We start from the raw sequence: 12149 nt of genomic DNA, 5'->3' as shown, positions 1-12149 counted from the left end.
TTTATTCTTCGCACTGTGAATGACTGAAATTGACAGGCTCCCAAGGTTGTTAGTAGTTTAGACGAGACACGATCAAGGTGCCCAAGCAGAAGGTTGGCTAAGATCATCAACATGTCACTTTGACATGTTTTGGTAAATCACGGCAGTCAAATCATCCGGTTAGTTTTAGTAGATTTTTAAGAGTTTATAAGTTATTGATTGGTTGAAATTTAGAGTTAAGAAGTAAGTATTCGCCGAACAAGATCGTGCGTAATGTTATTACCCCTTGATAGCCTATTACTAAACCCTCAGACGAATACATAACATGACGCCCAAACATGTGTGCGCTGCGCTACGATAAACACATATTACATAAAATGTCGCAAACTCGGTTGTGAAAGTTTTTTTTACATCTTTCTACAAAATAAACAGAAATGATGAGCCTACGACGCATCAGTCGCAGTATCGGTTTCTGTTTAAGCACCCGCGGCTACAGCATATCAACGGGTGCAACCGCAGCCAAAGTATTGGCGGTAGACGCTAATGGAGACCGGAAAAAAGTGCAACCAAACCTCACCCGAACCGCACCGGGAGTGACGAGTGTTTCGAGTGTACCAAAAAGTAACAAAAGCTGCAACTGTCCTCTTGTAGTTGCAATTACACGATCTCATTTTTTCTTCTTTTCTTTTTTAGATCCTATCGTTGCCGCTGCTTTTGCATCCTTGCGTAACGATGAGCCCCCCGGTAAGGACGAAACGCCGGCAGCCGACCAAAAGCAGGACATCCAAATCGATGAAATGATTTTGAAGGCAAACACCGTCACGGAACTTCTGGCAATTGCGGACGTCACGAAAGTGAATCGGAAACAAGCGTTGAAGGTAACGTAATGAAACTTCGTTTATTCCTTCTCGTGTTAACTCCCTTTTCGACTTCTAGATTGTTTCAATCTTGGCCGAGTGGAGCTCTATAAAGAAAGCAAACTTGTCGGAGTTTGAGAGTGATCCCCGTTTCGTCGAACTTTGTAGCTTGCTTGGACGAACTGGACAGCAACGCGCCACATCATCCAAGCCTTCGAGTCAAGCAAAGCAACGAGACCTACACGTCGATGATCTACAGACGGTGCTCGGGATCACGGCGAACGACGAGGCAGCAAAACTAATTGCCGGACTAACGCTACCTCAGATGATCAAGGTCATGTCTTCGCTGGCGATGAAAAAGAAGCGCAGCATTCCGCTGCTGCGTTCGCTTTCGTTCAACATCGCGAGCAATCCGGGACAGTTGAACCTGAAGGAATGTGGTGACATGCTGTATGCCATGGCTTCCCTGAACTACCGCGACGTGGTGCTGACCGCTCGCATATGTTCCGATCTCGAGCAAGAGCTGGCGAAAAATACGGACAAAATTGCCCCCATCGTGTCGATCCTGACGAGCTTAGGTATGCTCCGGTACCGCGACGGGACCGTACTGGACAACTTGACCAGCTGGATAGCGGCACATCACGAACTGTGCAAACCGACCCAGCTCGGATCGCTGTTGCTGTCACTGGCGACGCTCAACTACGAACCGATCAGTATGGACGCGATCAAGGCGAAACTGGTGGTGAACGTCACGGAGAATGACTTCATTCGGTCGGCCGACTGGCTCAATACGGTTTGGTCGTTAACAGTCCTTAACAGTGTGACTGGCGATCAGCTATCGTCCGTGTTGAATCCGGAGTTTTTCCACCGACTGCAAGAGGAACGTCGAGGCAGTGTGCAGCCGTCGATGAAGATGAAGCTACTTAACTTGGCCGCAGCAGCCAAACGGGTGCCCGGTGCGAAAGAGCTGCTACTTGCCGCCCACCAGGTAGACCTGTTTGTGCCGTTCGAACCGACGAAGGAAAAGCGTGTGCTTATCACGGGAATGCTGGACGCACTAAAGAGCCTCATTCCGTCGGAGAGCATGGTCAAAATCAGTCAAGCTACTACAATGGGATTCACGATTGGTAAGTTAACAGATGTGATATTAAGCTGGCACTACAACATTTGAGCGGTTTTGGGCCTGACGAAGTTCCACCCGAAACCGCTCACTGTTACGTGCCAAATTGAAGCGAGAGTTAATTTGTGAGTCGTGAAAATTCAAATTTAGCCAAAAACAAAAAATTCGAAAAATCAAAAACGATCTGTTTTAATTGTGATACAGATAGTTTATTGTGTATGAGGTTAGGAGAAAATTAAAATTCGTTCGAAAGGCCCGTTCTCGATTTGATGTTCTAAAATGTTACGGGGATCGTAACCTAGAGTGTTCGGGATTCAAATTGTACTTGTTATTTATTTGGTACAACGAAGAAGAGGCCGAAAGAGTGTTAATTTGTGTTTACTTGCTAACCTGACTCATTTGTTATCCCAAAAGGTTTGTTGAGGGGATCCTCTGGTTAAGGGGTGTTGTGACTAATCGGTATACCTTGTTGATAATTAAACCATTTCTCCGTTTTATAGATGCTGAATGTGTCCTGGACAAGAAGTGCTTACCATTACCCGTCGACAAGGAACACGAACAAGGAACGAGGTAGCTGCTCAATGTCCCTAGGGCAAATCCACAGATTTCGTTTATATTTGTAAATATTTATTTCTCTTGCAGAATTGCACTACTGGTGCATGACTACCACGACATGTGTCAGGGGCCCCACGCCGCCCTGAACGGCATGCAGATACTGTACATGCGGTTACTGGAGCAACGTGGGTACACCGTCCTATCGATACCGTACAGCGAGTTCAACACCAGTGATAAGCTGCTGAAACGCGTCGAGTATCTGCAGAAAAAGTTCAAGTCGATCGTTACCAGCAAACAATAGAATCAAGCGGCCGCTGTCGGCTTTGCCGTTCGGAAGAGGAAATAAACAAAAGTTAATGTAATACCAACACTATCCGTGAGACACGGGTGCTTATTCGAGAAGTGTGCGAAAAGTACTTGAAATTTTAAGATACCACATTCCTTATACCACCTTTCCATTCAATCCGACCTGCCACCAGTCACCGGATTCGGTAAACTCTTGATCGATTTCACGCAGCTGGCCAAACACCGACCGGGCCAGGGCGTGCTTGCTTTGAATTTCCTTCAAGACGCTCGGCTGGTAGTACCGGTCGAGCCGTTGCAGCTTAAGGTGGGCCCGCGTTTCCTGCTCGGTCAAGCAGACGCAGTTCCACGGCGACCAGCACTCGGCCACGTTCCAGCGTGGCAGCATCAGGTCGGCCCGGTCGGCGGCGTTCGAGATTATAGAATGGCCGTGCCAGATGTTCTCCACGATGTGTTTAACGTCATTCTCCTGAATGATGAACGCATACGAGGCCAGCGAGCCGCGCTTCCGCTCGTCACGCCGGACGGCACGCAGGATCGAACGGTACACGGCAATGTCCACCGTCGAGCCGAGCAGCGACGAGCAGTGGCCGCAAATATCGGCCGATCGTTGGCGCGTGTGCACCGTAAAGGCATGCGTGGGCCGAAGTTTTTTGCACTTGCGGCACAGCTTGGTCGCTTTTTCTGTCCCGGATCGGATGAAGAACAACGGTATAAGTGCAAAGCAAACAAACGAAACTGAGTAATTGCAACTCTTACAGCAATCCAGTAGTACTTACTCTCGCGTGCCTTCTCCGGATCGGATCGTATAATTTCGGCCAGCAGTGCCAGCTGGCGTTTCCTCAGCGGCGACAAGTCTTCCGAGCCCAAATTGCACAACAGCAGTTTCCGCTCGCGTTGGAGTAAATTTTCCAACTGCAAACATTACGTTCGTTCCGGCAATGGGAATGGGCACTGTGATTAAATTGTAAACGGGATGGCGGCATACTGTACCTCTTCCGTGGCCGGGTGGCACTCGTGCACGATCACGTCCGACAGTTCGTCCAGCAGGGCGACCCGTTCCTGCGGGTCACTGCCGCTGGCGGCGGTGCCGGTCGGTTGGGTGAACATCTTCAGCCGCTGGTAGTACAGCAGCAGAAAGCGGGCCCGTTGCGTTTGGGGTGTTTCCATTTCGATTACACGGTCTGCGCGTCGCCCGCGTCCACATAAATCAGCGAGGGGGAAAACGGAACAAACACAAAACATGAAGATATCAATCACACGGCCCTCTCCCGGTTCGGTTCTTTCGGCCGTCACCGCACTCAACTGTTACAGCCAACCCAGCGCTTCGGTTCACTGATTTTTGCCAGCTGCCGCTCGACCACCGCCTCCGTCTGCTCCCTCTGGATGGCGCGCCGCTGCCGCTCGACGCCGTTCAGCAGCTGGATTTCCTTATCGAGCAGGATGTTCATCTCGGCGATCTTCGGCGCCCCGGAGTACTTCTCGCCGATCAGCTTCAGTTCGTTCTCTTTCCAGCAGTGAATCTGCGCGAACAGCGCATCGAACTCCTCCTTCGTCCGCGGGAATGTCCTGGCGACGCACGTTTTGTTGTGCGCCAGCGCTTTAGACCTCTGGGCGTCTGTTTCGTTCGCTTCCTGCTGCTGCTGTAACGCTCTTGAGTCGATTGGTGATAAATTACATCAATATATTTCGTTTCGGACAAACAAGGACTTTCTAGACGACGGAATCGGAGAGGAAGCTGTTAGAGAAAACACCCCTTCACATACAATTTAGCTCCGAGGTTCGTTCTTCGAACAGGGGAAAACAAACACTATGCATTTCCATAATCATTTCTCTTCTGAACGACTCAATAACGAAATTGAGACTGGACGTTTATCCGCGTTTGATTCATTTAAAAAATTAATAAACTAGTTCCAACGGGGGCGAACGTAAGTGGAAAAATAACCGGAGCAAGATTAATACGAGGTAATGCCAGCTTTAAAGCGATCGGAGAAAAATGGGCTCCCTACGTTTTCTCACACACTTCCACCAACTCGAGCTGCTTCGTTGGTTGCCTTCGACATTTACGCGACAATATCCATTACCATAACAAATCCTCCTAATGAATTAATATTCCGCACGGCGAACAATAATCGTTAGAGCGGAGCGTGGAAAGCCCAGCCACAGAACGAAGGAGGGGGAAAAATGGGGCCAGGATGAATGGGGCATCCTTGGACGAGCGCAAAGCGTAGCCCGCGGACTTTCACTGGCAGTTGGCAGCGGTTGGCACCGAATGGGGGAGGGCAGGCTGATAAGCTTGTTAATTTGTAGCCACGGTGGCGTCCAGCGCGCACCGTTTCGCTAACACTTTGCGGGTGCAAGGAAGTGATCGATAAATTCCAACCTGAGCCCGACGTAAGGTAGCAATCATCGCGGATCGGTCCGCGGTTCCGCCCACGAGCCTGAACCATCATTCCGCTCGGTACGGGGTGGCAGAAAATGGTCCGCGATTAATCGTGGCGTGATACTTCGCCGGAGCGATTGCGCAGAATTGCTGACACCGGGGCCGAATCCTTGCGCTGGCCGAGGGAAAAAGATTCCCCGTCGTTTCGTCTTTTTACGCGCCGAGCGGTGCAATTATTCGCCCGAGTTCTGGGCAGCGTGTAACGGGCTAAGTGAACGTAACGCAACTGATCCAGTCCCGAGGGGCCCGATCCGTTCTAATGAGCGGTTCTGTTTTCCATCGCCCTATTTGCCCCGCCCGGGAATTAATGGGACATTCAGCCGCACTCCCCTCACACCGAAAGCGCGTCTCATTAACTGCACCGCTGTCAGGGAAATCATCAGGTCAGTCTTTATGGCCCAATTGATCGAAGATCGCGAGGAGTTAAGATCGGGTCAAACCGCGGAACATGGGCTACAATCAGCCGGACGGTTTGGGACCGTTGAAGGTGCGAACTTCTTTCTTTTATTGTACTATCCAACCCTAATGAACAGACGGACGTTAAAGTGGAAGACAAATGGGCAGTATAAAATTCAAATAAATCGCACAAAAACATTGCGGTAGGTCCGTGGCACATCTGGGGCCCGTCCCCGGAGCGATCGGTTCCAGCCGGCAAACCAAAGGGAACAGGGCCATAAAAGAAAACCGAGCGCCACAGTGCTGCGTACTGCACTTGCACACACCTGAACTGCCTAATTGTTGACGATATATAAATAGATATAGGTCCGTTTGGTTCTTCCGCTCATTTTGTATCGAGCATTTTGGCGCTGCTTCACAGCCCACGCCCTCGAGCGGCCAGCGTGCCAGCGGCCCATTTAACCGCGGCATCCACGGGCAAAACTATGCAGGCCATCATTATCCATCCCGAGTGGGGCCGATTAATTATAAATCGCATAGCGCGCAGTATTTATTCTTCCCGCATCGTTTAATGAAGCTAAACTTAAGGGAGATGAAAAAAAGGAAAACACACGATTGCAATAAACACCCCCGGCAGCGGCATTTGTTCACTGGGAGAGAACTAACGAACGGACAGGCGGACGAAAGTGGCCGATAAAGGTACCTCTAGCCACCCACCGCAATCCGGGCGGCCGATTAAAAACAGGAGCGCCAAGCAATTCTGCAAGTGTGCCCTAGATGTATACTTTTCGGCGAGGAGAGAGGGTATGGAAACGCAGCAGATCCCCTGAAGGGTGCGCACCTTTTGGTTCAGTTAAATTGGAGTCCCGAAGCGCTCCAAAACAAAAAAAAAACGGAACGGTTGCCAATTCCGGCGTTCCGCTACTTTTCGCCAACGGATCGCCGGGGCCGATCTTCAAGTGGAAAATAAAGATGAAAAATAAAATCGGTACGGAAGCATGGGTTAGCATAAGTTTGCCGCACAATTTTGGCCGATGGGCGTGTGACTCTCCAGCGACTCGTTAGCATTGGCCGTGAGCCTTTTTTTTTTTGCGGGGGTTCTTTTTTCAACCTTGTTTAGAAAAGATTTCACCGCGTGGTGCGTTCTGCCGGAGGTTTACGATCTGCTAATGTGCGCTTCCGGGAAAAGTGTGGCAAACAATTGAAGCAATTTAGCACCGACACCCTCCACTCCGACGAGGGTGGGAACTGTACTGTCGCGGCACGCAGCCCACCTTTTCCCCCGCACGCCTGTCAAGGTTAATTAAGTGCTTTCGAAATCAATCAATGTCACCAAGCGACGAACCCGACGAACCATTTGCCGACGAAACGGTACCTACCTCCATTCGGCCGCACTCTTCCTGATAAGCCGTTGCCACAGCACTCGCCGGAAGTTGCGCTGGATGAGCCGCACCTTGCCGACCAGGTCTTGCCGGCGCTCGAGCTCGGCATGCGATTCGTACGGGACGTGCGCCACCAGACAGTGGCCGCTGGGAACCGTCTGGGGCGAGGGTATCAATGCCACCGGGCCGGAATGCTGTACCCCCTGGCTGCGGGGGATGCTGGTGGTGGTCGTGTGTCGCTCGCATACGGTCTGTGTGTCCCGGCTGTACTTTTGCCCCGGGCCCTTTAACCTTTCCAACGGTGGCCCGGTCTGGGTGAACGCATGATGATACTCAATGTCTGGCGAGGGGAAGCTAACCTGTCGTTAGGTCGTCGCGGGTTGACGTGGGAAAACACCCGGGAAAGGTACTTACGGCTGTGCTTGTTGATGTAACCACCTACGAAGGGTTTGGTGATTACCTGGTTCTCTATCTCGACCACCACATCCCGACTCGGTTTGCCGTCTTCACTCGGTATACGCACCGTGATGATGTCCGGGAGTGTCAGGTTCCTGTTCGGAGATATTTCAGTGACAAATTAGAGTTCCAAAATAAGATGTAGCGTAGAGCCAGGGTCAGTTCTTGGTCTTGATATTTTTCTTTCTGTCATTAATTACCAGCCTTGGTAGAAATATTGCCCTGAACTGATATTAAATTTTCACACGGAAACATAGGAAACGTAAATCATTATTCTGTACTATCTTCTAAACAGAATATTGTGTACTTTACAATCGATTGAACAGGTACAAAACATAAAAACCGACATTTAAAATATACAGCTTCGTTCAGCAAAATTAAACTTGGTTTAATTTTCTTTGATTATTTTTCACAAAATTATACCTCCGACATAAGCAATAAGACGTTACATAATGACCAAAGGTGTTTACCCGAATAGCTGTGAAATAAAATTGAACTGTTAATGTCAGTTTCAGAGCTCCAATTTCAAAATTCATCAATCGGAAAAAATAAATTAAAACGAAACTAGTCTGGAAGAGGAAATGATTTCCACCCACTTGTAGTACAGCTTCAGGTTGAGCAGGACGTTCTCGTCGCGGGCGGCTTCGGACAGCAGCAGCTCCAGGTCGCACACGTTGTACTCGCTGACGCAAATGTCGCCGAGCCGCCGATGGCCGGGCACTTCCGCCCCCGCCTGCCGGAGCACCAGAAACTTCGATTTCACCTGAAACTTGCAGGCGATGTGCTCCCGCACCTCGTCGACGGTGTGATGGCGCGGGTAGGCGTGCGCCACCACTTGTGCTTTCATGAGGTGGAATTTTACGGTTACATCCTTCCGGCACTTTGGAGGTGCCGGTGGCGCCCCGTGCGACGACCCCGGCCCGGCCAACCCGGACGCCGACGTGCCCGACACCGAGAACGACGGTTCGTCGTCACCGGTTCGATCGTTCATCGCTCTTCTCGTCGGCGGAGTGTTATTTCTTCTCTAACCTTCGCGTTTAATTGATATTCCTCGTCAAAGAGACCGGCCGCGCTTTTCCGACCGACAGATTTTTCTTCCGATGACGTCCGGTGTGCGTTGGCGATTTTTCGCGTTCGTTTCCTGCTCCACAACTGGTACGATGGAAAGCGCACTGAAAAACACACAGCCAACGGCGTCCGGTTGTTGCTTTGGCAACTGCGATGGGGTCGCTAGGGAAACGTGCCGTGTCGCGCCGGGCTACGTTGACGTCAGCGTCGGCGCCTACTAAAGGTTTTTCTTCGGTACAGGGTGTTGTTGTTTGTCAGAATGGAAGCATCGTCGGGCACACGGGGGGAAGAATTGAACTTCTAGCGTGAACCTAGTCGACCTCAAGCCGAGGGAAAGAAGCACAAATAAAGGGGGAAGAAGGCGTATCGGTGCAATGATTATCGTTATTACTAGCCCAATCCTAGCCACTTTTCGGTGGAGGTTGTTGGCCATCGAAACTGTCGCCGGAACCAACATAGAAACAACATCATTGAGGAAAGGAAAGCAATAAACCTGAAAATCATCCGTCCGGCACTCGACCCGGGTGGCCGAAGGGACCCGGGGCCGGCGTTACCGCAGCAGCAGAGCATCCATAAACGCCCCACCGACTTCGATGCGGTTCTACGAAGCATATATCGGTTGCTCCAATCATCATCGAGGACTCCCTGCCTCAGCGCAGCCCAGTTGTGCTGCCTATATATGGAGCGATACGGACCGCCCGACCTTAACCACTAATTATGAGACGTTTGCCATCGCACATAAATAACTGTAAAGAACGGTCGGTGAACGATTCTCGATCTTATGCGCCCGTTTTGCCCTGTTTGCCGTGTTCCAGTTTTGCGTACGACAGTGCTGGAGGTTCCCATATAACGAGAGCGTTAGGAGGCCCTCCAGTTCCACGCCCTCGTACTCGACTAGGGGACGGCTGCGGAGCGGGACGGGTGGCAGGACGTCGACTGGTAGCAACCGAGACGCTACGTTCGTGAGGAAATCACAAATCATCCACTCCCTCCCCTACAAACTATTCGGGCTATCAGGTCTTTCGGGGATAGATTTAGAACTAGGCGGAGATCTAAGGGAGGGTGTAGAAAGAAAATCCTTTCCTTAGAAGGATCATCTTCCAGCTGTAATGCGTTGGATATCTGCGTACTCTCATCAGCGCACCCTGGAGCACTAAACGCGTACACTAGGTGTTTGCAAGCTGCTAGTACCGTATATCACGGATTATCGTGTGGATTGTAGAATGACAACGATGTCGATGACTCCATAAATTTTATAGCAAGAACCTACTTTATATACAATTTTAAGCCACGACAGATTTTCATGTTGAAATGTTTGAGAGAAAGCTTTTCACTTAAACTAAGCATAGAATTAACCAACTGTATATTAACACAATATGGAATGTTATGGTCCTTCTGGTAAATCTTTCTTAGTCAACTGAATCGCTTAATAAAACGGTAAAGAAAATAAAATAAATTATACATTAGATTGGTATTATATTAAATTTATTGAAAGGAAAAGTGAAATTAAATTTCATAAATTCTATTAACACAACTGTGTTAAAAAATAATTAAATTTTAACTGAGAAAAGCAATGCGTGCTACAATTGCCAAAATACTGTTTTTCTGCTTTACAAGCCACATTATTTTCCCTGGGAGAGAAGAAAGTTCATCCAGTCCTCCCCCTATTAGTGAACACACTTTAGCGAAAGATAGGAAGATAAATAAGTTCCCATTTTTCCCACCAGAAACGATCCTCCGCCAGTCTTAAATCAATATCTTCCAATGCGTTCCAACCCATTCCTCCATCGAGCGATTCAAACCTCGAGCAAAAAGTAACGCGATCTGATTTGAACGCGCAACAAGTAATTTGCGCGAAAGTGAAAACACGAACCCTTCGTCGATGGGCATTTTTCGTACCAAACTCGCCGATCAGGTTCCTTCTCGTGGTGACTAAAAGGTTTAAAATGTGTTCCTGATTCTTCGCCTTCGTTCAGGTTGAACTTGGACAATGTGCTGCATGTTGCGAAAACACACACCCAGTACAGCATTCCAGTCGAGACATCAAATATTAATAGATGGATATGTAGAGGCGGCAGCAGCAAAAGGAAGATGGTGCCGGATTTGGATGGTTGAAATTTGGGGCCAACGTTTTTCGTCATTCGTGTTCCATTTCTTTTTCTCTATCTCTCTCGATCCTCCGCCCCCCTTCCCCATCGGTTCAGCTGCACGAAGGTTTTGGTTTCGCGGGCGCTTCTCGCTCGATGGCAGTTTCAGTCACCGGGGGCTTCGCGTCTGCTGCTCTTGGTCCAAGGAAGTAACGGGAACTAACCCGTGTGCGTGTGGGTGGATGCGGTTGTCGGGCGTAAGGTGGCCAAGATGGCTGGGTGTCGAGGAGCTGCACCGCTGCTCAAATCTTTGTCAGTCGATCTGGCACTGACTGACTCGGGCTGGTTATGGCTTGGCGGGCGGCGACGATAGGAGACGAACGAGAATATAATTAAATCCATTCTGCGGTTTCGCTGCGTGGGAAATACGGTTTTTGCGAGCGATGCGCGTTGCTCGTTCGGTGCAGAACGAACCAAACGCCGGCGAATGAGGAATCGATCGTCGAAATCCGTCGTCGGGCTTACCGCAAAAATAACTCCGCCACTCCACCGGGCTGATCCAACAGTTTGTGGCTTCAGCCTGTCACACACTAATACCAGGCACCCAGGGGCGCATGCTCAGCAACCCACCAGTTCGGGGTAACTGTTTATGTGCTGAATTATGTGCACCTATTGATTTGCAGCCGTGCGTCACCGAGATAGCGCATCGAATGACACCGACCCATCTTCGGCGGACTAATCGTCCGACCGCGAACATGTCCATCGATACCGCCGAGAGCCGGTCCGGAGTTGCCCTCATGCGTGTAGGCATCGCTTTTCCGCCTCCCACCGGGCGCTGCGTAAGCGGGGAAGTGCCTGCGTATCATGTCAACATGTCAAGTTATTGCTGCCTCGAATTTTCAGCCTCAAGTTACTCGAGTGCTCCCCCACCCTGCCCCTCCCCATCTACCAAATGCGTTCGTGCAGCAGAAAGGCGTAATAATGGAGCCCATTAAACGTGCACGCTTTGTGCCGAAAGAATTTGACCCCCTTTTCGGGGTAAGGGGCCCCAGCATTTCGGGGCCCAGATGGCCGCGAGATGATGCTACCGTGGTGGATGGATGCTGAATTTGCCTACACACCCGGGCAGCACCCCGGCGTCCCCGCCGGGCACAAGGGACAGATTTTTCTGCAGCCGAATGGCGGAATGAATGGCGATCAAATTAAAAGCCATCAATCTTCCCCGCACAGGGCGGGAGGGGAAGCAAGGGGAGAGGGGGCGAAAGGAAAAACACACTTTGCAACATGCAAAAATAAATCGGAACACATCCAACCATCCAGCTTTCCAGGGTACGGCGTGCAGTGGCGTGCGCATTTCGGTGCGAACGTTTTCCCAGCGGCTGGGAAAATGGGCCACCCGATTTCGGTGAAGAAGTCCTCCGAGCGCTTTCCGCCGTCTGGTGTCCCGTACATCACGCGATCATTATCGCACGCCTGGCATAAGCGATCGCACACCGGGGCAAA

At 50.3% G+C, this 12149-nt stretch overlaps 2 protein-coding genes across 3 annotated transcripts; one reads left to right on the top strand and one right to left on the bottom strand.

Moving 5' to 3' along the window:
- Window positions 1-124: 124 nt before the first annotated feature.
- LOC131286869 (FAST kinase domain-containing protein 4) lies at window positions 125-2868 on the top strand. 2 transcript variants are annotated; one of them, XM_058315876.1, is made up of 6 exons: window positions 125-222; window positions 412-600; window positions 673-857; window positions 916-1963; window positions 2457-2526; window positions 2599-2868. In XM_058315876.1, the coding sequence occupies exons 2-6, from the start codon at window positions 414-416 to the stop codon at window positions 2810-2812; spliced, it is 1704 nt and encodes a 567-aa protein (XP_058171859.1). In that variant the 5' UTR covers window positions 125-222; window positions 412-413; the 3' UTR covers window positions 2813-2868. The 2 variants fall into 2 exon arrangements, with proteins under 2 accessions (XP_058171859.1, XP_058171858.1); XM_058315875.1 differs by having other exon boundaries at window positions 142-158.
- An 85-nt stretch (window positions 2869-2953) lies between these two features.
- Window positions 2954-8482, bottom strand: LOC131288382 (IQ and ubiquitin-like domain-containing protein). The gene is made up of 7 exons (XM_058317513.1): window positions 8088-8482; window positions 7450-7586; window positions 7033-7375; window positions 4121-4467; window positions 3808-3998; window positions 3594-3729; window positions 2954-3498 (listed from the first exon to the last, which is right to left on the bottom strand). Exons 1-7 carry the CDS (start codon window positions 8480-8482, stop codon window positions 2954-2956), a joined length of 2094 nt encoding a protein of 697 aa, XP_058173496.1.
- Between the last annotated feature and the right edge of the window lie 3667 nt (window positions 8483-12149).

The sequence above is a fragment of the Anopheles ziemanni genome, chromosome 3 (genome assembly GCF_943734765.1).
Source record: "Anopheles ziemanni chromosome 3, idAnoZiCoDA_A2_x.2, whole genome shotgun sequence".
Classification (NCBI taxonomy): Eukaryota; Metazoa; Arthropoda; class Insecta; order Diptera; family Culicidae; genus Anopheles; species Anopheles ziemanni.
The sequence above is the reverse complement of the archived record's forward strand: the minus strand, read 5'-3'. Positions and strand labels throughout refer to the sequence as shown.

Bases quoted from the DNA above. Each gene is read 5' to 3' on its own strand.
- LOC131286869 (XM_058315876.1), top strand. From the start codon at position 414: ATGATGAGCCTACGACGCATCAGTCGCAGTATCGGTTTCTGTTTAAGC. The intron at 858-915 runs GTAACGTAATGA...TTCGACTTCTAG, and splicing joins ATCGGAAACAAGCGTTGAAG to ATTGTTTCAATCTTGGCCGA. The intron at 2,527-2,598 runs GTAGCTGCTCAA...TTTCTCTTGCAG, and splicing joins GAACACGAACAAGGAACGAG to AATTGCACTACTGGTGCATG.
- LOC131288382 (XM_058317513.1), bottom strand. From the start codon at position 8,482: ATGAACGATCGAACCGGTGACGACGAACCGTCGTTCTCGGTGTCGGGC. The intron at 4,468-7,032 runs GTAGGTACCGTT...AATCGACTCAAG, and splicing joins AAGAGTGCGGCCGAATGGAG to AGCGTTACAGCAGCAGCAGG. The intron at 3,730-3,807 runs GTACAGTATGCC...TAATGTTTGCAG, and splicing joins GCCACCCGGCCACGGAAGAG to TTGGAAAATTTACTCCAACG.